We start from the raw sequence: 24,113 nt of genomic DNA, 5'->3' as shown, positions 1-24,113 counted from the left end.
CTCACATTATTCACCCACTTCGGTTCACTTTCTCCATCCACAACTCTGACGTTTCCACAGAAGTCAGATGGATATATTTAATGACGTATTTACAATTAGAGACATTGTTTCGATGCCACCCCTACTAATTTGACCTGCCATTGGAGTGTTGGGCTTTCAAACCCTGACTGAATCCACTTCTATGGATGGTACACTTAAAAAAAAAAAAAAAAAAAAGTAGATGACAGATAGAGAAAACACAAAGAGCCGTTTTTCTGTTTCGCATCAAATGGCGCCATTTTGTAGGAGGCGTGTTTGGGTTCTTCCTGAGTCATTCATTGGACCCAGACGGTTCTGTGCACTTGTCTTTTGATTCGTTCTCTTATCTTAGATTTTCATCGGTGGGCTGCTCGCCTTGTCTGCCCCTGGGGCATGCACAAGAGTGCCTCCTTACCTACCTCTGAAATAGGCCACAGATGGCTAGGCCTGCCTGCCGGTGTGAGAGGGGCAGGGCAGACGTATTGAAAGGTGTTATGGAACGCTTAGGTTTCTGCTCTGTAACACACAGACATACACACACACACATTCATGCACACAGGCTGTGACGGCATAGGCCGGTGCCTTGTACGTTCAAAGAGGTTAAACGTTAGCAGACTGAACAACCTAAATCTAAACCTTTTTCAGTAAAACAACAAGAAAAGCTACAGATAAGTGTCAAAAGTGGGAATAGATTGTACAGAACAGACAAGAGTACAAAGAGACCTTCAATATTCACATGTTCCAAATTGATTCACTAAAGGAATGGGAAATGGAAGGCTGGTAATGGTCATGGATGGTTGTAAAACAGTTGTGGACTCATGTTAAATACAAAACTATAAACTAAAATTATATACGTATGCTGATATAAAAGTTTTTAAAAGTAAAAAAAAAAAAGAAGTAAAAAGCACAACAGTAGAGACATCATCTCTCCACATACACACATGTGTACACATCTACATGGCTGAAGAAAACAAGGTGACCACAGTTGCATGTTAGAATGTCAAAGCACCTGAAGTCAGACCAGATAAGCTGTTTTCCAGCCTTTTTCTGAGGGGATGTCTCAGCACTAAGGAGAGATCCCCAAGGAAGCAGAATATTTATGATGTATTTATACTTCACGCTTATCTGGAAAAACACAAGCGCCGCATAGCTGCAATCCCCAGGGCTATAAACCTGAACAGACACTTCTTACAGTGGCTAGCATTTTTACAGTAGACCTAAACACAGCAAGAACATGCCTAATCTCTAGAGACTGATGGCTGTGTTAGTAAACAAATATATGAATTGATTTAAATAAAACAATGCATAAATGTTAGATATTCAGTGATTCAGTGAGTTCAGATTTCTCCTTTGCACACACACACACACACACACACACACACACACATTGTGAACTTTGGCAAAACCAGCCTTCAGTTTCCTCTGTTTGCTCTGAAGTGGGCTGCAGTTAATGAATGTGGAGCACAGAAGTGCTTTAGATTCATTAGAGAGAGAGAGAGAGAGAGAGAGAGAGAGAGAGTGAGAGAGAGAAGGAGGGAGGGAAACAGAGTGAGAGAGAGAGCATGGTGAAAAACAGAGAATGAGGCTAGCTACATTCACTCACTTCTGGTTTTGGAAGGCAAGCAGGTTCACAGCACATCTTGAACAGGTTTAGACTGATTTACCTCTGATGTTCAGCCTTCCTACAGGGAAGCCAAGCAAGACTTCTATTTTTTTTTTTTTTTTATCTTTTCTCTTTTGCTGCATATTTGGTCTGCTGGTGATAACTTAACGCTGGAGAGGGAGACGGCGCTTTTTCTCTGAGGAATGAAAATAAGTTTAAAAATGTAGCGGTGCGCAGCAGACCAAAGGCTAAAATGCTATAATAAGCCATACTTCAGAAAGCAGTCAAGACCACAGTTGGAGAAAAAAATTACAGCATAGAAGCCATAAGGTAAAGGAGTGCTTTTTCCATTTAGAGATGTTTGAAGATTTAGAGTGACATGGCTGAGAAAAAGAACATGTTTTGGAAGAACTTAGAGGAACTTAGGTGAATGCTCCTCTGTTCTGAATTAACATTGTTCTCTGTTTCTGTGTTTTTAATGCTCTTCTCCTCTCTCTCTCTCTCTCTCTCTCTCTCTCTCTCTCTCTCTCTCTCTCTCTCTCTCTCTCTCAGGTATAAACACGTGGAGAGGCTAGCGGCGGAGGAGTACGAGCGGGAGCGTGTGCGCGCCGGCCCCAGAGCCCTCAGTCTCACTTTGAGCCCCTCTGACACCTGTCAATCATCACGGAGCGAAACCCCATCCTCCATAACATCACAGGAAGATCAGGACACCCCTGTCACACCCTCTGGATCAGGTAAGGACACACTGAGAGCAATGGACCGAACATTACAAATAGAGAAGCTTAAATATGAATTTCATGTTTTTGAATGAATTTGGATGAGTGCATAAATGGAACTAAAGTGACTAAACATTTACTTTTAAATTCATGACATGGGTCTAGTCTGTAATATAGTCCTGTGTTCAGAATTGAAGCTGTTTTTGTTGTTGTGTTAGTGCGGTATTTCGATATGGCTGAAAAACGCCTTAAGCTCAGATTCAGGTGATCGTATTTAAATGTTATTTAAATGTTTCTTTTATTACTTTAACACAAAAACAGTTCAAAAGTTTACAAACTCCATATACAGTGCGGTTGACATTTTTAACAGTTGCTGCTTACCGTAGGTGAGAAGGTGTAAGAATGAAAGTGAGATCCCTGTGACTGAGTTCATTGGGAACTTTAAAGCAGAATGCAAAAGCCGCCTCTGAACCAGGGGCTTGTGTTTTTGTGCCTTAAATGAACAGAGGGTAATTGACCGTGAAACTGTACCTAAACACAGGCCTCTGAAGCAGGGGGTATACAAATGTTGTCTTATTGCAGGCCTGATGGGGTGCTGTGAGTGTGTGAGCAGAGCTGTGTGCAGCCTGCTGTTGATGCAAACACACATGTAACTCTCCGTTTCCTGCTCATATCCGGAACAGGGCACAACTGCGCTTTTCTCATTGTAAATGTCCATGCTAATGAGAAAGAGACAGGGACACTACACAGAAACCTTTTGCCTGTCCTTACATAATAACATTACAGTGGTCCTGTGTCGGTCTTAACATGTTACTGCACCTTTACAGTGCTGTTTCAGTAAACATATGACCGAATGCAACAAGGAGGTTTTGTGCCTTGTGTGTGTGTGTATGTGTGTTTCTGTGTGTGTTTGTGTGCGTTTCTGTGACTGTACAAACAGATGTTTATGTCTATACTGTAGTGTGTACGTGGAGTAATGACTATGTTTATGGTGGCACCAGCCAGTGGCCATAATGTTTCTTTATAGCATGGTGCTCACATTCACCCTCCATGCCTTTATGCTCTCTTATTCCCTGCCCTCTTGTACAGAAACGAATTGTCTAGAACAAGACCCTGACCTTATAGTGGATTCCAGTGGTAGTCCAGAGCCTGAGGAAAAAGAGTCCGAACCTCCTGCTAGTCCAGAGGAGGAGGAAGAGGAGGAGGAGGAGGACGTAAAACAAGAAGAAGAACAAGAGGAAGAGCAAGAGGTAGAAGAGCTTAATGCTGAGGAGGAAGTAGGTGAAGTTGAGGAGCAAATTGGCGAAGGAGAGGCAGAACCATCAGAAGAAGCTGAAAGCCCTGACCAGGAGGTTCTGGAAGGTGAGGTAGAGGACAGTGGAATCTTAAGTGACAAGGAACGACAGAATGAAGAAGTGAATGAAAAGGACAACTGTTCAGCCTCTAGCATCTCTTCAGCCAGCAGCACCTTAGAAAGAGAAGAGAGACTGAATGCTGGAAGTAGTGAGACAGGTATGAGAGAGAGAAGACAGGCCATTCAGCTAAACAGCTGTTATATATGACCATATGTCTGTGAGAATATCTCTTCCATACATCACTGTAGTCTGCGTATCAGAACACTTTATGACTGGGCATTAATCCTCCACTGTCATGCTCATCATACCACAAAACTCTTATCCGTAAAACACTGTAAAACTTTATAACTGATGGTCACCGAACATAAATAAAGACTGTGACAAATCTGTATGCCATAGAAGTATTGATCTGTGATCTGTTATATGGCTTTTAGGAAGATATGGGAGAATCCACAGGCCTGTTTTGATCTGTTTATGTCACTCTGTTCCTCTCTCCAACAGGCCAGTGGGCCCAGAATGCCAAAGAGGTGGACGTGAATGAACAATGCAGCAAGATCCTCAACAGCAAGCTTTTCATGTTGGATATGCTGTATGCCCAGAACAAGAAGCCCGCTGAAGAGGAGGAAGAGGAGGAAGAGGGGGAGGAGAAAGATAAAGAAAGAGACGAGAAGGACGAAGCAGAGGATTCGTCCATTACCAGCCAGGCAGAGAGCTCCTCTAACCTGGAGACCAACCAGGTAGCCATGGAGGACGGCACCGGGCACAAAACCGACGCGGAGAAGAAACCAGAGAACCAGGGAACCGTGCGAGCCTTTGCGGAGAGATTTGGTGACCTGGTCAAGGGCCTGGGCTCTCCTCCACTGGAGACACCGCACACACCTGAGAAGCAACCCCCACCACAGCCTGAAAAACCCCCCAAGAAGGAGTCGGACTACATCTGGGACCAGCTGATGGCCAGCCCGAGAGAGCTACGCATTGGTGACATAGACTTCACCGATCTGGGTGAGGAGGACGACCAGGACATTCTGGATTCTGGAAGTCTGATGGGCTCAGGAGATCCTCTCCCACCTCCTCCTCCACCACCTTGCCCTCTTAACTTGCCCCCACCACCACCTCTCTTTGGCTGCCCTCCTCCTCCACCCATGCTAGGCTTGACCAAATTTCCCCCGCCTCCTCCCTTCTCTGCCCCGGCACCCCCTCCGCCTCAGAACCACGCAAATTCTCCTCAGTCGGGCCGTGGGGAGCCGCCACTATTCCAGAAGAAGAAGAAGACCATTCGGCTGTTCTGGAGCGAGGTTCGACCGGTCGACTGGCAGTACCAGAGCCACAAGCGCTGTCACGAGTCACTGTGGTCCAGACTCGAGCCTGTCAAGTTGGACACAGCCAAACTGGAGCACCTCTTTGAGTCCAAGTCTAAGGAAATGCCTGTCACTAAGGTAACCAGTCATTTCTTTTTCTGTTGCTTGTTAGATGCTCAGACATTATAGTCATAGTGTGTCGAAAGAGGCTACAGCTGGATATTTTGTGAGTTATTTAAGAGAACAGAGTGACCCAGGAAAAATGAATGCACTTTCATATTAAGAAAAGCTGGTCTTCGGTGGAATGTTGCAGCTACACTCATTTAGGATTTTTCTTGGCATTTTAGGGATACTTCCATTTACCCTTTACCTCTTTAGACACTTTTTTCTCCTGAGTGTAAAGCTTGAGAGTGAAAGCTTAGAGATGTGCAAGGTGTTGACTAAAGGTAGCTCTCTGTCTCTGTGGCTCGTTCCTTTTTCCTTTCCTGTTCCACAAGAGAGGGCACCTGATTAGAAACAGATTGTGAGGATATAGTGAAGCCAGGCCTTGCAGCAAAAAGAGAAAGAGAGAGACAGAGACGAAAGAGAGAGAGAGACACACACAGAGAGAAAGAGAGAGAGAGAGAGAGAGAGAGAGAGGGACAGAGGGAGAGAGAAAGAGGGAGAGAGGGATTTTGATGGATTCCTCTAATAAGTCTAAAGCTCTGTAATATGCCCAGTGTGAGTACTTGAACCCCTCATGGGCACTTGAGCTATCCAAAGCACAGTGTGCTCTAAAACCACACACTCTGTGATTTACTACATTAATATGACCATACAGCCTTCAGCTGCCACCGATCATAAAACCGTTACTACATGCTTATCCCATATGAATAAATAGCAAACACCTGTCTAGGCAGCATCAGTTCATGTCACCATCCTCTAGTTTGAACTGAAAGAATCTGTAATCTTTAGAATCTTGGAACTACATCTTATTTTGTTCCAGGATTGATTCCAAATTGATTGCATAGTGATTTAGAGAATAGAGTAGTATCGTGAACTGCAGTGTATTGAGACGTCTGTGTAGTTAGGATCATGCTGTTTTCTCAGTGTACAGAATGCCACTGTTGGATGTTGAGTGGAACTGCCCAAGGGTAATGACTCCCATTTGGCCTCTTTGGTTGCCTACGGTGACAGATGCTGCTAAACACCTGTTCAGTGTGTTGCTTTGATGTGGTGGGAGCAATTACGATTTCCCCTCGACTAATGTGCTTTAATGCAAGTCCCCCAAGCATTACATCCAGTAAGAGCACTGTTTACCATGCCTCACCTATTAACACACACAAAGTCACTCCCCCATTTGGTAAACACAGTTAAGACAAACAGATCAACAAAAGCTCCGAGTAGTCTCCTCACTCACATGCGTTCACATGTGCGGACATAACAAAGTCCAGCGGACGTGTACTCATGAGGACTTTTGTTACGGCAAAGTGTGTGTAGAACTATTTGTGTGTATGTAATGTATGACCTCATTGTTTGGGTGCTTACCTAACCTATTTACACCAGCACCTCTCAGTCTGCCATAAGACTTAACTGTAGGTATCTCTTCAGAACTTACTTACTGTTTTTTTTTAAAAAAAATCATTCTCAAAAGTATTTTTCAGAAGCAACTACAAATACAAAACATTCCGTGAATCTCATTCAGCCAACAACCTTAAAATCCTACATCATTAGTACCTGGTCTTTTAAATAAAATACAAAAATAAAATAAAACAATAAAATAAAAATAAAATCTTTGTAATAATGTCGCTTACCTTACAGAAAACAGGAGCGGATGGAAAACGTCAGGAGATCATCGTTCTGGACTCCAAAAGGAGCAATGCCATCAACATCGGCCTTACTGTCCTCCCCCCACCCCGCACCATTAAAACTGCCATCCTCAACTTTGACGAGTATGCCTTGAACAAGGAGGGTATTGAGGTAAGAAAACCGTGTATGAAAATATAAACAAAAACAGAGAATGTGACTTTGTGGCTTTGACAAGAGAGTTGAACTGTCAAGGCCCTGAAATGGCCTCTTTCTCTCTGTGTCTCGTACTGCTAAATTTATTTTGCTCGCTTGTAGTCACTTCGATTAATGATTTCCATTTGTATGCGTATGTAGTAAATAGTATGTTTTTTTTTTTTCTTCTTTTTTTCAATTTTAACCATACCAATGAAAAAAGAACAGGGATTTTTATGCAAATTAGAATTGTTGCATGACTGTCCTCAATAAAAACAATAAAATCCTTTATAGCCAATGGCCTTTCATCACAGACGTTTAAACATGGAATAACTGTGGAATCTTGAGATTAAACTCTTGACTGAAAGCTCCACTATTTACATGTAATCATGAACACTACACACAGTAGAGATTTTGTGTGGTGATCCTTTTAAGTTGTGCTTCCTCCTCAGACAGTGGTAAAAGTAATGTATGGGATTTGATTGAACAGTTGAGCGATGAAAAACAAAAACCCACTGATCCTTTAGAGGGCGGTTCTAGAATTACAGCGTGTAATGAGTGTTCTAGATAATTGAGTTTGATTAACATTTGACATTTATCTTCTTTTTTGTACTCTCATGCTTTTTTTGTGGTATTATAAATGTTTTGTTTAGCACTAAACATCTTAAAAGACGGCTAAATTTCATCAATGAAGGCATCTAAAATAGGATGTTTTTGTTATGATGAGAACTCTTGTATCGTCCATGTTCCGTGTCATGTCTAAACTGGTCAGTTATCTAAAGCGAACAGCAAACTACAACCTTTCCTCCACTGGTTTCTGGAATTTTCTTACTGTCAATGCTTCTACTCACATGCCTCTCTCTCTCTCTCTCCCTCTCTCTCTCTCTCTCACTCTCTCTCTTTTTCCCCTCTGCAGAAAATCCTAACCATGATCCCCTCAGAGGAGGAGAAGCAGAAGATTCAGGAGGCTCAGCTGGCTAATCCAGACATCCCTCTGGGCAGTGCGGAGCAGTTCCTCCTCACTCTCTCCTCCATCAGTGAGCTCTCTGCACGCCTGCAGCTTTGGGCCTTCAAAATGGACTACGAGGCCACAGAGAAGGTGTGTGTGTGTGTGTGTGTGTGTGCGTGTGTGTATCTGTGTGTGAGTTCATATGCTGCTGTGTGTCTGTGTTTATGTGTACCCTCTGACTCTATGCTCATGTGTGTTCAATCAGTCAAACTTTATTTGAGTAGTACATCTTGTACAAGATAGCAGTGCAATGCGCGTCATTGCCTTCACAGGAGGGAAGAAGGATGGAATAGAGAAAATCCATTGAATTGATGAATAAAAAATAAACATAAAATGCCAAACATTTCACATATACAAAACAGTATAGAATAAAATGCCGTAAAATGAAGTAAGACAAGGTGAAATGATAAATAGGAAAGTAGACTTAAAAGTATTTGGAATAAGGATAAAAAGAAACAGTTCCAAATGGATTTGTATGGTTGTAGATATAAAACAAAACTAAAAGTAAACATAAAAGGGTTTTTTGTTTTTTTTTTGGAAAATGTCAAGCAAGTCAGATGCCCTTAAATCCTCTGGGCTTTTCCAGAGACAGTGACTGTATTGACTTACTGATTGCCTCTCCATTGTATATGACTTGACTGTTGGAATAGTTAAAAGGTGAAAGCCAAAGTCTTGAGGGACCTAGTCAAGAGAGATAAAGGCAGCAAGTCATGTATAATTGTTTCATCCAATAGATCCTTCTATAAATTAGTAGCAAAGAGAAGCATGCTCTTATTTGGCATCAATGAGACATTTTTGAATTGCTTTAGGAATGTGTTTGGGAATAGTAGTTCAAAGACCTTTCACAAATGAAAAACATGAAATGGAAAACACACTCTTTCACTCACACAGGATTGAGCTGTCCCGTAAAATTTACCGCGTTCCACAGGAAGCTAGTCTTTCATCTTTCTCTAAAAAGTAGGAGTGTGGACAGAGGAGAGAAGGATATTTTAGCTGTAGGCTTTTTTTGCAAACAATAGGGGTTTCGTAAAGAGAACCACGTTTGTTTGCTGTGGTGATATCAGACCCTTATTGGCACGCTGAAGCGGTTTAACCTCGGATAACCACGCGCGGAATGCGGTGACATGCTTCTTCACCCCGCTGTGGATCAGGTCTTCGGTCCCTGTCATTAACAGAGTGGTTAATTGGCAGTGTTGTTCTTCAACAGGAAGTAGCAGAGCCGCTACAGGATCTGAAGGAGGGGATGGACCAGTTGGAGAAGAACAAGACACTGCGCTACATCCTCTCCACGTTGCTCGCCGTCGGCAACTTCCTGAACGGATCCAACGTGAGTCACCCAGCTTTCTGCATGATGTCATCCACAGGTGCTAGTCTGGGAAAAATGCTATAAATTTCTGTTTTATGTTGTCTATGAGCACCTCTTACAGAATGAATTAGTTGCTTGACGCGTCCTTTGCCGTTCAGGAAAAAATTTGTGTGCTCTTCCACAGGCTAAAGCTTTTGAGCTGAGTTACTTGGAGAAGGTTCCAGAGGTGAAGGACACAGTACACAAACAGTCCTTGCTTCACCATGTTTGCAGTATCGTTGTGGAGAATTTCCCTGAAGGTACAGACTTATACTCAGAGATTGGAGCCATCACACGCTCAGCCAAGGTACCGTATGCTCATTAATTCTCTCTCTCTGGCCCTTCTTCTGTCTTAGCACACACAAACTGACTGCTTCTCCCTTTCTCTAATTCTCTCTCTCTCTTTCTTTCTCTCTCTCTCTCTCTCTCACACACTCACTCACACACACACACACACACACACACATTTATGTACATATGCAGCCAGCGAAGTTATTTAGTTGGATCTGTGCTCTCTCTTCTATCTGTTTTAGGTGGACTTTGACCAGCTGCAGGAGAATCTCAATCAGATGGAGCGGCGCTGCAAAGCATCATGGGACCATCTCAAGGTCATTGCCAAACATGAGATGAAGCCAGTGTTGAAGCAGAAGATGTCAGACTTCCTGAAGGACTGCGCAGAGAGGATCATCATCCTAAAGATAGTCCATCGCAGAATCATGAACAGGTGCGAGTCCATTGCTGATCACATAATAGAATATATGCAACTACATTTTTTAATGGCACAGTGAGTAACAGTGTTCTTATTTAGTCTCATTTAGCTCTTGTTTTCTCATTTTATTTAATGGTGGTTAATCATATTAAGCATCTGTTGGAGAGCACAAACTCCAAAATGTGATGTTGTATGCACAGTTTTCAGAGGTTGTTACAGTAATTATCTTTCATTTTCTTTTACTCTCTTCATTCTTACAAGTAGTCCTGAAAAATCAGTCTTAGGAAAAGTAATTGGTGAGATTTGGCAGCTATAAGATTCTCAAGGAGATGAGCCTTTGTCTGTTTTATTCATAATCCTACTGTTTATTTCTGCTCAGGTTTCATGCATTCTTACTGTTCCTGGGTCAGCCAGCCTACAGCGTGCGGGAGATCAGCGTGAATCGTTTCAGCAAAATCATCAGCGAGTTTGCTCTGGAGTACCGTACGACGAGGGACCGCGTTCTCCAGCAGAAACAGAAAAGAGCCGATCACCGCGAGAGGAACAAGACCCGTGGAAAGATGATCATGGATGTGAATGCCCCCGTAAGTCATCACACCTGCCCCACCACTGCCCTGTTTTTCTTTACCAACGCTCAAAAATGTACGTCTGCCTTGCTCCAAGGCAGTTTGAAAATCAGTAGTTTGTTTCACACATTTCCTGCCTAAAATTTATACCTTAAGTTAACAATTATGCCTGATTGTTCCCAAAGGAATCGTTAACTCATATCCTCAACAGGGATTCATTCTGTAAGGAGACTGAGGAGTTTGCAATCATGTATTTGAGCTATTGTTAAACATATGCAAAGTCTGGGCTACTATTCTTAGACCATTTGAATTGCAATCAACCTCAAGTTCAACCTCCTCATCATTTAGCTGAACTATCAGTGAATTTGCACTGTTAGAGAGGTTTTTGGGGTTTTTTTGGTAACTAAAGAGTTGTCGCCAACTCACGCACTCAGTAAGGCGTTGCTTAATCTTCAATCACTTCAATATACGTGCAGCTGTCCAAATAAAGGAGCAGTGAAGCTAACCTTCATCTGCAGAAATAATAATAATTATCATCAGAGAAAACCATTATCATTTAAGGGACAGTGCTGACATCATCATTGTCCTGACACCACCCGGGAAGAGTCTTTTGAAGACCATCCCACAAAATATGTCCTTTTTTAATCTATTTCTAATCTATTTTAAAGAGGAACCAGCCCCCAAAACTGCTGATAATTAGAGCTCCTAATTGGGAACAAATGTTGAATTCTGTCTGGAGGTTGGAGAGTTAGAAGCGGGGTGAGAATAAGGGCTTGTTTTTTTGTACTATACGTTTGTGCTCCGCCTTCTCTGTAAAGTGATATGTGGCACTAATTACATTATACTCTCCAACCTGCCTGACGAACAGCGAAGCTGTAATCTCACAAATGGGATTTTAGTTGGATGAAGTGATACTGAGTGATGTCTCGCCTGGTCCAAAATGGGTACTGAGTATTCCAGACATGTGACTCTGGTCTCCAAAATAGCAGACATCACAAATTGACCCTAAAGAGAACTCGGCCAAAATTTGACGTAAGAAGCCGTTCCCAGAGACCTGTTGAGTAAAGCGGGTATTACCGAGAGAAGTTCATTTGTGCCTGATATCTTTATCCAAACCCAGGTACCTCTGTTGTTCAGCGTAGTCCGCACACTCCAGAGTGTGTTTTTTGGCAAGGGCCAATCTTAGCAGTTCTGATCTTGCCTCGGTGTGAAAACCCAAAGCTCCGGAGACCTCAATAAGAAGAAATAACATTCTCTGTCTCAGACTGGGGTGGTCTCCTCATTCTTCATGCTCTCTCTCTCCCTCTCTCTCTCTCTCTCCCTCCCTCTCTCTCTCTCTGTCTGTCTGTCTGTCTGTCTCTCTCTGTCTCTCTCTCTCTCTCTCTCTCTCTCCATATCTTCTTTTTTTCCACATACAGCCACGTATTCTCACTCTCTCTCACACAGACATAACAATTATCTCCCTCATTTCCTTGTTCACTTCTTCCTTTCCTTTCTTTCTGTAGACTGATGATGAAGAAGACAGTGAGGTACGATGGCGTGTGTATGTGTTTATGCATGCGTCGTCCATCCTATGCAAAACCCCTAAAACCAGTCTCACTTTGACTCCTATGTCTCTGACTTGGCGTGTGTACATGTTCTACATACTCATTTACTAACTCGGTAATAATGATCTACTGTCTGAATTGTGTTTTAATGGAAGTGATCCATTTGCTTGTGGTTTCCAAACCCATCCTAATCAAGTAAGCAATATTATTTTCTGCTCTGTCTTTGATTTGCACATTTGATGTGTGCTAAAAACAACAAAGAATGACACAAACCACTGTCATTCCAGGGTACCATGGCAATGGAAACAAATAAAGCGTTTAAAAATGCTCAGTGGCTTTTTTTTTTTTTTTTAATCAGAAGCTGTCCTGCCCTGTTTTTACATTTATCGCTCTAATATCACACTTCATTTTGAAATCAGTAAATTGAGATGTGTTTGCGGTCCGCCGGTTGCAAACTAACCATGATAACCTACAATCACGTTGTTCCGCTGGGATAAGTCAGTGCATATAGATGACCCTGTTTCCCTGTGGGAGTGTCGGGTTTGTGTAGCTACTCGGTCCTGCTGTTTAAACAGATGTGTGCTATTAGAACAGTAATTGGACTCACAGTTTGGCTGCCTCTGAGTAGCAGACCACGAAATAGATCTGATAAAAACAAAGGAGAAGAAAGGGTTGAAAAGGCAGTTGAGGAGAGTGAGGAGACTTAATTGAGGGAGGGGGGATAAAAGAGATTACAGCAGGTGGACAACATTTATTCAGTGCACAGCCTGCTTTCTCCCTCCGTACACTCTGTACATTTGGTCTGTACTAGATGAGAGAAACTCTTCAGGATCTTTCAAAAAGACAACGTGAGGTAGAAGACTAGTTCCCAGATCCTTTGACGGATCCTTTTAACTTTGGCTTATTGGTATTGGTTCAGTCTGTAAAATTATCTCGTCTTATGTTAATGGATATGTATGATTTTGTGTGTGTGTGCCTGTGTCTGTGTGTGTGTGTGTGTGTGTGTGTGTGTGTGTGTGTCTAGGGTGGGAAGCTTGCAGGGAGCAGTAGCCAGGCCGGGGCTCAGGAGAGCCAGCCCCAGGGCCTTGGTCATGCTGAAGATGCTGCAGAGCATGAGCACATGAAGGCCGTCCTGAAGAGCAGCCTGCAGGGCGGAGACGCAGACACGGCCATGGTGCCTGGCTTACGAACCCGCACGCGCACCAGGGCTAGTCGAGGTAAGCGCTTCTGCCACTTTCCACTGCTTGCCATCGCGTAACCTGAAACGCTGAATCAAATGAAACCTGAATGTTACGTGTTACCGTGCTGTTGTGTTTTGTGACTTTTCTACTGTAGGATTCAGGCATCACACAAGCTTTTCAGTGGTCCAAGTTGGATAAAATATTACTAACTATGGCAATGTTTATAGGACTTTTTTTTACGTGAAGAGGTAGAGGACTGGATGAAATCATTTTCATGTTTGTGTGAAATGTTTGGTAGGCCGTACAGCATGGACAGCAGCCAACGAAGAATCGCAGGTCATCACGGACGACGCTGCGGACGAGATCATGGAGCGAATCGTGAGGTCAGCCACCCAGGGCCCCAGTCAGAGGGCCCAGCCACGAGAGAGGAGGAGATCACGCGCCAACCGCAAATCACGTACGTTCCCAACCACACGCCTCACGGCTAGCCGTCCAGCGTGTCAACATCATCATAATCATCAGCGGTCAAATGCCAGTCATCCACCACATCACCACAAATCACCCACACCCAGTCATGTGATATACCACGTATGGTTAAAGCAGATTACAGCCTTTATTTAAAAATGTATTTTCATTAGTTTGATGTGTTATTTAGTTTTATAATTCCCTTTTTACCTCATAATTAGTACAAACCAATACCACCGGTGACCATTTTATCTCACTGACTCTCTCTCTGTCTATCTGTCTCTTTCTCTCTCTCTCTCTGTAAAGTGAGGCGGACATTGAAGGGTGGTCTGACTCCTGAGGAGGCACAGGCTCTTGGATTGGACGGGCCGGAGATGCATGTGTGAAGAGGATCCACCGGCTCCGTTCGGGGGTCCCGTCCAAACATAGAGCCACTTCAGGGGAACGTCGAGATCCATCTCCTGACCTGTGACCCCTCTCACGCTAATGCCTTCACCATGCTGTTGTCTCCCAAAACTCAGCAAGTCTCAAGCCTTTCAGTAGCTCCCACCGCTTTAGGTCAAGCTGTAGTTTTTGTGTCTCTGTGAAAATCTCACTAGTGTAGTTATATTTATGGCATTACTTGCATTATGGTTGGGGGACTAGTGAGGGAACATCAAGAGGAGGAAGAGAGAGTGAAGTGATGAACCTCTGAAACTGGAACTCAAAGTTTTTGGAGGGAAAGTTAAAAAGAATGTTTTATCTGATCCAACGCTAACTCAAGAGCTGATCAAATTTTGGGATTTCAATATTTTCATAATTTACCTGAAAGACCTGTCACTTCAGGAAATAGATGACAAAAAACACATATGTTTGCATCACCCTGGAACTTCACAGTGTTATGAACTCCAAAGCAATTCATCTTTAATTTGAAATTGAAGTTTACTGTGCATTGGGTTAGAGTGCAATTTTACCCAGAATGAGATAAACCTTGAAATTTGTGTTTTTTAATCAAACTGTGAACATTTAGTCCACTTGATTTTTTATAACAGATGGAAAACAGATTGTTTTTTTCAGGTATTTATGATGTAGGTACATTGTTACATAAGGGAAGATCTGCTCACATGTAAGCATTGTCTTTGACAGAACAGAATACAAAGCCATTTGTTATGAGTATCTGTGACTTCTTTATGTGGCAACAGATATGCATTGAGGGTCACTGCTTTTGGGCTTTGTCTTAGACATGGGTAAGACCATCAGTTAGACATCAGACATCAGAGATGTATTTACTATTAACTATCAGTTAATAGCAATTACTACAAAGCACTGTTTCACACCAAGATTTGCTAGCTTTCCTTAGCAGCCTTTTTGTCCAGCAGGCAGAATTACTATTCTTTTTCACCTCCTTGTTCTGTGTCTTTCAGTGTTTGTTTGCTTGTAACAAGGGATTCAATTTTGAAAGACAGATCACTACAGCCTGTATTATCAACCGTCCTGTGATATCTTTCATTTTTGACCGCCATTCACTATGCCATCTCAATCTCTTATGGTATATTTCATGACACAAATGCATTTTAGTGCAACAGTGTTGCTCCACTATACCATTACTCTTTTATGGAAGAGTTTATAACAATCCTTAATTTACTCTCCCTGTAGAAGCTGAACCCTTCTCCCCACACAAAACAAAACAAAAAAGCATTTGAAATGAGTCAGTTGATTTGAGTTCAACAGTGTGCTCTCTCCTGACTGAACTCGAACTGCGTGTGGAAGGTCATCCAGGTTTAAAGTGTGCCTTTACTAAACTGGGGACCACCGTTCTTTCCACCTTTATGTTTATGGCTCGCATTGGCTCAGTGACAGAAACACCATGGGTCACTAACATCTGGATTTTGTATAGTGCTGTATTCTTTTCAATTCTGATCAAAAGTGTGAAGTCTCAAATGTGTGTTTTATTTGGTTTAGCATTGTTTTAATCAATGTTTAATTTATTCAGAAATATTTCCCACCTGTTGCTGTTATGAACAACAGATAAGACGTTCATTCGAATCCACTGTCTGTCACTTTGATATGTGACAATGTCCTCAAACATTAAGTCACAATGTGAGACTGTAGTCTGGCACCTTATTTCCCACTCTTTACTTGTGATATATGTTATATATATTTATAGCAGTTAATTTGTAAGAAAACAACAGCAGATATATTCTATCTCAAAATTATTCTGGAAATTGTAAAAAGGACAACATGTAAAAAAAAAAGAAAAGAAAAAAAAGAATATTATTTTGACGGTGAATGAAAGAGATTGTATAAAATTTGTAAATGGCCTTCCTTGTTGTGGTGTTCAATATTTTTTGTGTTGCTTTTTTTGTAATTTCTGTAGAATAGTGTATTATAGCCCTAAAGAGCAGTGCTATTCCATAAACTGTAATTTAAGACAGGAAAACAAAAGCCATGCATAGTTATAAATATGTGGTGTATACATGCTCTGTTATTATGTACTGTTTTTACATGTGTTGCTTGGTATTGACAAAAGGGATAGTTCTCAGCCTTTCGAGTCACGCTCTTGAATTTTTTTTTTTTTGTCTTTTTGTTGTTGTTGTTGTTTTTTTAACTGAAATTTAAGGTGATTGAAGCCCTTGCCTGTTCCAGCACCTGAGACTGCCTTTGGACACAACTGGTTCCCCTCAGGTCCTCATGCTGTTGTTTTTTTTTTTTCAGTCATTGTCTATGTTCCATCCATTGCTCTTGTTTTGACATATTAAATGAGTGTAGGAAGCATCATTTAAACATAATTTTTTGCAATATTAAGCTTTCACACCCTTCAGTTTCTATTGACATAACATGTATTCACATCATACAATAAACCCGTTTTTTCTCTGAGGCCACTCATTTATTTAAAGTAGTCTTCCGTGTCTACTTTGTCCTTGTTGAAAACAGTAATGCTCACAAATTTGCTTTGCTTTAAAATACCAACTTGACTGATTGCGCGTACGAAATTATCTGATACAACCAATATGCCTGAATTTACTGCACAATACAGTATTTCACATCTTCCCTCGTCTGCCTCTAGGATACCTCCGTGCACTCCGTGCGATCACTCCCTCCCGTATGTCGTTTCATGCATTATGGTTTTATGCCATATAAACTTACAAAACTTCATTATCTCGCGGTAATTTCGTCTAGCACCAGCATATCAGATGTTGAGTAGACTACTTGCTGAAAAACACACAGAAGTTTATTTCTCAAACTGACTGCATTTAATACAGCAGGTGGCGCAATATGTCTAATTTTCCCTTTGCACATACCTCTTGGCAACTTTGAGAAGTAGGCGTGTTAAAATCGCACATCGCCCAATCCTGGTCGAAAGGATGATATTACGGGAAGAATAGAGGCACAAATATAGCGTTAGCGTTCGTTGTCCAGAAGCTTCGCGCCGTCACACAGAAGACAATCAGTCTTTTTTCTAAATCTACACATCTTTGATAGCTAACATGGCTAAAGAAATGACATTACTTTGGGGTTCGGGCTCTCCACCATGTTGGAGAACCATGATCGCCTTGGAGGAGAAAAACCTTCAGGGTTACAATCAGAAACTCCTGTCCTTTGAGAAAGGAGAGCATAAATCGAAAGAGGTCATGGACATTAACCCAAGGGGGCAGGTAACATACCTATAAAATTAAGTCGTGCATGATCTCAAACGATGGACTTTATACACTGTATTGCGCATTTTTACCCTGCTGAATTGTTTATGAAAGCCCGGTTATTTTTCAAGTTTGCGGATAAAGGGTCATTATGTGCACTTATGACACGCCTGAGTATTGACGTTAAATAACACTCTTATCTTGCTTGCTGCAATTTGCATAGGCCATTCAACATGAAAAATATTACCTTTCATACATTTTCCATCGTAAGGATAATGCCTTTCATCTAGACTCTCTGTTTTACAGCTTCCTGCATTCAAGCACGGAGACAACATGCTTAATGAATCATATGCTGCTTGCATGTATCTTGAGGTAGGGAACATCGTTCAAAATGTTCGCATAATATATAAGAGTTGAACGTCTTTAGCTGTGGTTAAGATGAAGTGACAAAAATGCCATATCCAAATATATACAAATTACTCTCTTTACAATGGATTGAGTTGTTATGCAAAACAGACTGACAGATTAAACAAATTCTCTGGATAGTAAACATGACGGAATCTGACTGCATATGTAGCCAATAAATTTTTTTTCCGTGACCCCTGATGAACACGTGCCCTTAGACTGTAGTGTTAGGGGTTGTGGCTCAGAGCTACTTGTAGTGGGGAAATAAACTTTTTTGCACTACACCTTTTCTCTTTTTCTCAACCCCCAACTATAATATGACACCTTAAAGTCCTGTGTCTGTTCCCTCAGGATTAATACTTAACACGTTAAGAAAACACAGAGCCTTTTAGATGTCCTAGATACTGTATGTGTATTACATACTGCTCTCTGTACTATTTAAATGTTCTGAGCCAGGCTAGCAGGTAGCATTAGCTCTGTCCTCCTTTCCTGTCTGTGGTCTCACTGTTGTTTACTGTAGTTGCCATGGATGAGAAAGCCCTGTTTTTCTTTGTATCTGTGACCTGACAGAGTCAATTCAAGTCCCAGGGTACTCAGCTGATCCCTGAGAGTGCTGCAGAGCAGGCCCTGATGTATCAACGCATGTTTGAGATTCTCACCCTGCAGCAGAAACTGGGTATGAGTGACAACATTCAGACTCATTTATTTTCATTCAGATCTACTTTATTTGAAAATAAATAAATGAAAACTTCGTTTGGTCATGTATTTGTTGAGCACCCTGTATGTGAGAAAGCAAGATTTCAAATGCAGGTGCTCATACGTAGTACATGAAGCCAGGCCAATCCATAGAAGAATACAATGGTAAAGAAATGTACCGCTGTTGTTTATAGCTGATGTTATCTACTATAACTGGCGAGTGCCGGAGGGAGAGAGACATGACTCTGCACTGAAGAGAAATAAGGAGGCTTTGACCGCTGAATTGCAGCTATGGGAAAGCTACCTGCAAAAGGTACTGAACAAAAACCAAATCTATAAACACTGCTCTCCTGCATCAGAAACTTAACAACAGATGTTTTTACCTCATTAATTTGAAAACTGTTCTCTCTCTTTCCTAGATGGAGACAGGTTCATACCTAGCAGGGAAAAAATTCACAATGGCTGATGTTGTTGGATTCCCTAATGTTGCCTATGCTTTCCGTTTTGGGTGAGCAATGAAAAACCTGGTGTCTTTACGACACCCAGCGGCAAACAAACAGTAATCAGTGAATGGCAAAATGAATCGATAATGCTGAATTGAAAGAAGTATTCAATAAACCGTATTGATAACAAGACCTGTTCTGTCTTCATTCAGGCTGTCCCCAGAGAAATTTCCCAGACTTGGTGAGTATTACAACCTGGTGAAGGATCGACCCAGCGTTAAAGCCAGCTGGCCTCCACACTGGCTGGAGAACCCGAAGGGAATGGACACTCTAAAAGACCTGTGAAGGCCCAAAGTGGCCCTGTAGGAAGCAGCAAACTTCAGTCCTGTTAAAAATGTACACTCAGATCCTTACTTTACAACTACCAACTTCAGTTAATGCAGGGTCCTTTTTAATTTTTTTCTTTTCAGACCTTTTCCTTGTCTGTATTTCTGAGTTTCTAACAGAATATCCTATTTCTGGCCAGAACCCAAAAGACTGGTTTCTCAGACAAGAGTTTAGCCTTAAATATTCTGAATAAGGATCATCTTATCAAGATGCAGTGTAGACCAGGATTAGTTTGAAAATTTGTACAGGCAGCTGAACCTTTGAGATGAGAAAACTTCTTATGATAACATAGTTGGAGAACAATTGTTGGAGAGGATCTGAAGCTTTCTGTTGTGTCACAGAGCATGACGCCTGACAATAACACAATTTAATGAATAAAAATGATATTGACTGAAGTTAGACAGAGTCTGATTGGCCATTCTGACATTTGAGTGTTGGGCCTCAATCTATTAGACGGACATTGACCTCTATGTTTCACTTTATATAGAAGTCAGTAGTGTAGAAATTAATCATAACTGGTTGTAAGACTAACTTTAAAATTTTTGTGATCTTTAACACTCTAACTTTGTGTCAAACTGTGTTTTGCAGTAACATCCCATGAGCCTTTGCACTTTTATGTCTTTTTTGTTTCATTCCTCTGTCACCAAGATGTATGTTATTGTAATCACTGTCTGAGAATAAAATTAAATGGCACAGTTAACACAAGAACCTTGCAATTTTATTGTGTTTCCTAAGCAAGTTCCTCTTTTCAGGTAAGGCTCATTTATTGTGGAGGGCTTTTTTTGTTGTAATTTCAGTAGAAGAGTGTATGAAAGCCCTCAAATGTAGTGCTATTCCGTAAACCAGTTACAGACAAAGGGACAAAAAGCCATATGTGATATAAATGTACGGTGTATTCATGTACTCTTTTAACACGTGTTGCTTGGCGTTGACATAGGGGACAAATGTTCTCGGGTTGTTTTGTCATGTTCTTTAATTTTGTCCAATCCACTGTTATCGCCCTAAAAGATAGCCCCTGCAAAACCCTCTCAAATGAATGAGCACCTCGATATAATTCCGTTAAGGATCACCATATCCAGTGATTTTCAAACAGATCCTAAATACTGAAAGGCTGCCGAATAAGGTCATTACCGTATTCGTTTCTTTGTGTTCTGCTGTCGAAGCAAACGTCATTCCTTACTTGCATTTAACAAGGTCGATTAAATCAATCCAGTTAGCCAATCCTTTTCCGTATGAGAAAATAAATATTGATTTAACAACGTCTTGTTTTGCTTCAGCGCAGCAGAAATACCAAATTGAAAAGCGAGACTATTCAGCTTTTCAAAATGATACGTGATAGCGGTGCGTCTAACATCTCTACACGCTCCTTGGCTTCTCGCACTGAAAAGTGGGCGTGTTGCAAGGCATCCAACCCTGATTACATTACGGAAGGGACACAGGGACAAAACTAACGGTACTCCTTGTCTAGAAGTTTCGAGCCATCAGACAGCTAGCTTTTTCTAAGTCTACACATTTTTGATAGTTGACATGGCTAAGGACATGACTCTGTTTTGGGGTTTTGGCTCCCCACCCTGTTGGAGAACCATGATCGCCTTGGAGGAGAAAAACTTTCAGGGTTACAATCAGAAACTCCTGTCCTTCGATAAAGGAGAGCATAAATCGAAAGAAGTCATGGACATTAACCCAAGGGGGCAGGTATTTACCACTAAAATGAAGTCGTGCATGATCTCAAACGATAGACTTTATACAATGTATTGTGCATTTTCACCTTGCTGCACAGCGTTTTAAGGCTTACTTATTTTTTAAGTTTGCGGAAAAAGGTAGCCATGTAGTCTTACAATAGAGTGAAATAGAGTATTACGATGCGAGTTGGAATCTGAACAGGGAATTCAATAGGCGTGGACAACGTGTGGACAAAAAAGCCTTTCACACAGTAATTCCCCTCAACTCTCCCACCTCTTTTTTTTTGCAGCTTCCTACATTCAAGCATGGAGACAAGATCCTTAATGAATCATATGCCGCTTGCATGTATCTTGAGGTAGGGGTTCTTATTCGCATAATGTACCTGGTGTAGAAGTGAGACTTATTTGTTTCAAAATACTCTCTTGTGCAATGAATTGAGTTGTTTTGCAAAAGGCACTAACAACTGAAACGAAGTGCCAGGATAGTCAAAATAAAGGAATTTGACTGCATATGTAGTCCATAGAAGAGTTTTAATGACCCAGTCCTCCATGATGAACACGTGTCCTTAGACTGTAAGTGTCGGGGCGTGGCTCAGAGCTACCTGTCTGTCATGGGAAAACACATTCTCCTACTATAACATGTCTGCTCCCTCAGGATTAATACATAACACAACAAAAAAACACAGAGCCCTTTACATGCTTTATGTGTATTACATACTGCTCTCCTTACTGTTGAAATGGTCTGAGCCAAGCTATCAGGTAGCATTAGCTCTGCCCTCCTTTCCTCTCTGTGGTCTCACTGTTGCTTACTGTGTGTTTGTGACCTGACAGAGTCAATTCAAGTCCCAGGGTACTCAGCTGATCCCTGAGAGTGCTGCAGAGCAGGCCCTGATGTATCAACGCATGTTTGAGATTCTCACCTTTCAGCAGAAGCTGTGTATGAGATTTTGGTCACATGTGCTCAGATTCATTTATGTTCATTAGGGCTTGTTTTTATTAAAAATATATTAAAAAAAAAAAAAAGAAAACTTTTCTTTAGTCATTTATTTGTTGGGTATCTTGAAAGTAAGTAAACTAGTTTTCAAATGCAGGTCTTCATACATAATCCATGAAGCATGTTAAATCTTTAAATACAGATGATGATGATAATGTAAATGGTTATTCTTTGTAGATGATGTCGTTTACTATGAGTACTATGTGCCAGAGGGAGAGAGACTTGACTCTGCTCTGAAGAGAAATAAGGAGGCTTTGACCGCCGAATTGCAGCTATGGGAAAACTACCTGCAAAAGGTACTGAACAAAAACCAAAAAAGATGTATAAACACTGCTCTCCTGCATCAGAAACTTGACAGATATTTTCGTGTCATTAATTTGAAAACTGTTCTCTCTCTTTCGTAGATGGAGACAGGTTCATACCTGGCAGGGAAAAAATTCACAATGGCTGATGTTGTTGGATTCCCTGTTGTTGCTTATGCCTTCCATCATGGGTAGGAAATCAAAAACCTCTTTTCTTCATGATATTAGGCAGTAAACAAAGAGCAGTCAGTGAATGGCAAAATGTATTGATAATAAAACTTGTTTTCTCATCATTCAGGGCATCCAGAGAGAAATTTCCCAAACTTGACAGTAACCAAAAATGTGACATTAAATTGAGAAATGTGGCTTAGATGATAGACAAAATGATAGACGAATGAATGGATGTGTGAATTAATAACTCTAAGCACCATAGAGAGACTGGCATATCTGGAAGATCTGGAAAATTCTCCTTTGTCCCCTACAGATTATCTGAGGAAAGATATCCCAAACTGACAGAGTATTACAACCTGGTGAAGGAGCGTCCCAGTATGAAGGCTACCTGGCCCAAGGACTGGCAGGAGAACCCTCAGGGTACGGACAAACTAAAGGATCTGTGAAGGCCCAAAATTGCCCTGTAGGAATCAGCAAGCTTTAGTACTGTTAGGAAATAACGTGTCTGCTTCAACATGCTCTTCTCTTTAACTAAACACTTGCAAACACAGCCAGTTTTACTCAAATCTTTACTGTAACAGTACTTGCCCTTGTTTATGCTGGATTCATCCTAGTTTTTTTTCAGACTGTTTCCTTGTTTGTCTGTTTTTCTGAACTGTAACCAAATCTGACTGGCCCTTCTGGCATATGTTTGAGTATGTATGAGTAAAGTATTAGTTAACTGCTTTCCTCAGGCCTTTTATTGTCTGCTACTGAGCTGTCTGTGGCCTCAACTTTTCAGTTTATGTTAAAGTCAATGCTTAAAGTGATTTCTGTTCTTCATTTTTTCCACAGTTAACAACAGATATAAATCATAAATGATCATACTGATTACCCTTTTGCACTCAAACAGTGTTTACCTTTGTGTCAAACAGTGTTTATGTTATTGTGTTAGCATGCCTTGAGCGTTTGCACTTTCACGTCTTGCCAGTAGTATTTCTGTGCATGTAAGATCACTATTATTGTAATGATTGTCTAAAAATCAAATAAAATTCCACGGTTGACACGAGAGCTCTGCAGTCTTATAGTGTGTAATGTGGATATTACACTTGTCTGTATTTGAAGACTAGTACTGACATATTCCAGCTATTGTGATTGCATCATCAGCACTGCCTTTTTTCCACTCTGAATGGTTCTGCTTTGCAGTATGCAACTACACTAAACAATCTTCTTTTTTCACATAGCCAGACATCATGAGGTGGGTGTGTTCTATTCTGCTATAGAAGATCAATAAGAGACCCAACAGGAGTTAGACACTCTCTGGAAATCCACAAGGTATCACTGGACCTCATCTAAGGGGACACTGGTGACCATGTTGCTAAAAATGATTAAGTTGAAAAAAGTTTCCATGGCAACTCTGAAAGCAGGGTCAGACTGACCAGATCGGAATCATCCAGTAGATGGAACAAAAAAGTTGTTGACACATTTTTGGACTGTTACTCATCAAAAAACATACCTTTGAGAAAAGTTGTGCTGTACGTTAGGATACTGGATATCTGGCAACTTTTAGCGATCTCACTTCGAATGATTTTAGTCCGGTGCTAATCTTGCGTGTACATCCAATAAAATGATGGCATTCGCTGAA

The 24,113-nt window shown here is 41.3% G+C and overlaps 3 protein-coding genes across 3 annotated transcripts in view; all 3 read left to right on the top strand.

Annotated features, from left to right (window-relative positions):
- The window catches only part of fhod3a (formin homology 2 domain containing 3a), a 52,771-nt gene extending 38,593 nt beyond the window's left edge, over nt 1-14,178 (top strand). The window contains exons 13-25 of the mRNA XM_030788652.1: nt 2,174-2,355; nt 3,463-3,512; nt 3,609-3,849; nt 4,194-5,128; nt 6,791-6,949; nt 7,887-8,069; nt 9,187-9,306; nt 9,470-9,631; nt 9,858-10,048; nt 10,413-10,605; nt 13,171-13,375; nt 13,635-13,784; nt 14,099-14,178. Of these exons, the coding sequence (XP_030644512.1) occupies nt 2,174-2,355; nt 3,463-3,512; nt 3,609-3,849; nt 4,194-5,128; nt 6,791-6,949; nt 7,887-8,069; nt 9,187-9,306; nt 9,470-9,631; nt 9,858-10,048; nt 10,413-10,605; nt 13,171-13,375; nt 13,635-13,784; nt 14,099-14,178 (2,851 nt within the window). The remainder of the gene's footprint in view (nt 1-2,173; nt 2,356-3,462; nt 3,513-3,608; nt 3,850-4,193; nt 5,129-6,790; nt 6,950-7,886; nt 8,070-9,186; nt 9,307-9,469; nt 9,632-9,857; nt 10,049-10,412; nt 10,606-13,170; nt 13,376-13,634; nt 13,785-14,098) is intronic.
- Nucleotides 14,179-17,172: 2,994 nt separating this feature from the next.
- On the top strand, nt 17,173-20,048 carry LOC115824658 (glutathione S-transferase A). Its single transcript, XM_030788414.1, has 6 exons — nt 17,173-17,427; nt 17,716-17,781; nt 18,385-18,490; nt 18,705-18,823; nt 18,930-19,018; nt 19,166-20,048. The coding sequence occupies exons 1-6, from the start codon at nt 17,260-17,262 to the stop codon at nt 19,296-19,298; spliced, it is 681 nt and encodes a 226-aa protein (XP_030644274.1). The 5' UTR covers nt 17,173-17,259; the 3' UTR covers nt 19,299-20,048.
- Nucleotides 20,049-20,786: 738 nt separating this feature from the next.
- Nucleotides 20,787-23,539, top strand: LOC115824657 (glutathione S-transferase A-like). Its single transcript, XM_030788413.1, has 6 exons — nt 20,787-21,035; nt 21,313-21,378; nt 21,854-21,959; nt 22,194-22,312; nt 22,421-22,509; nt 22,803-23,539. Exons 1-6 carry the CDS (start codon nt 20,868-20,870, stop codon nt 22,933-22,935), a joined length of 681 nt encoding a protein of 226 aa, XP_030644273.1. The 5' UTR covers nt 20,787-20,867; the 3' UTR covers nt 22,936-23,539.
- Nucleotides 23,540-24,113: the final 574 nt, after the last annotated feature.

Source organism: Chanos chanos, chromosome 12, assembly GCF_902362185.1.
Source record: "Chanos chanos chromosome 12, fChaCha1.1, whole genome shotgun sequence".
Lineage (NCBI taxonomy): Eukaryota > Metazoa > Chordata > Actinopteri > Gonorynchiformes > Chanidae > Chanos > Chanos chanos.
Note: the sequence above shows the minus strand (reverse complement) of the source record. Positions and strands in the feature narration are given on the sequence as shown.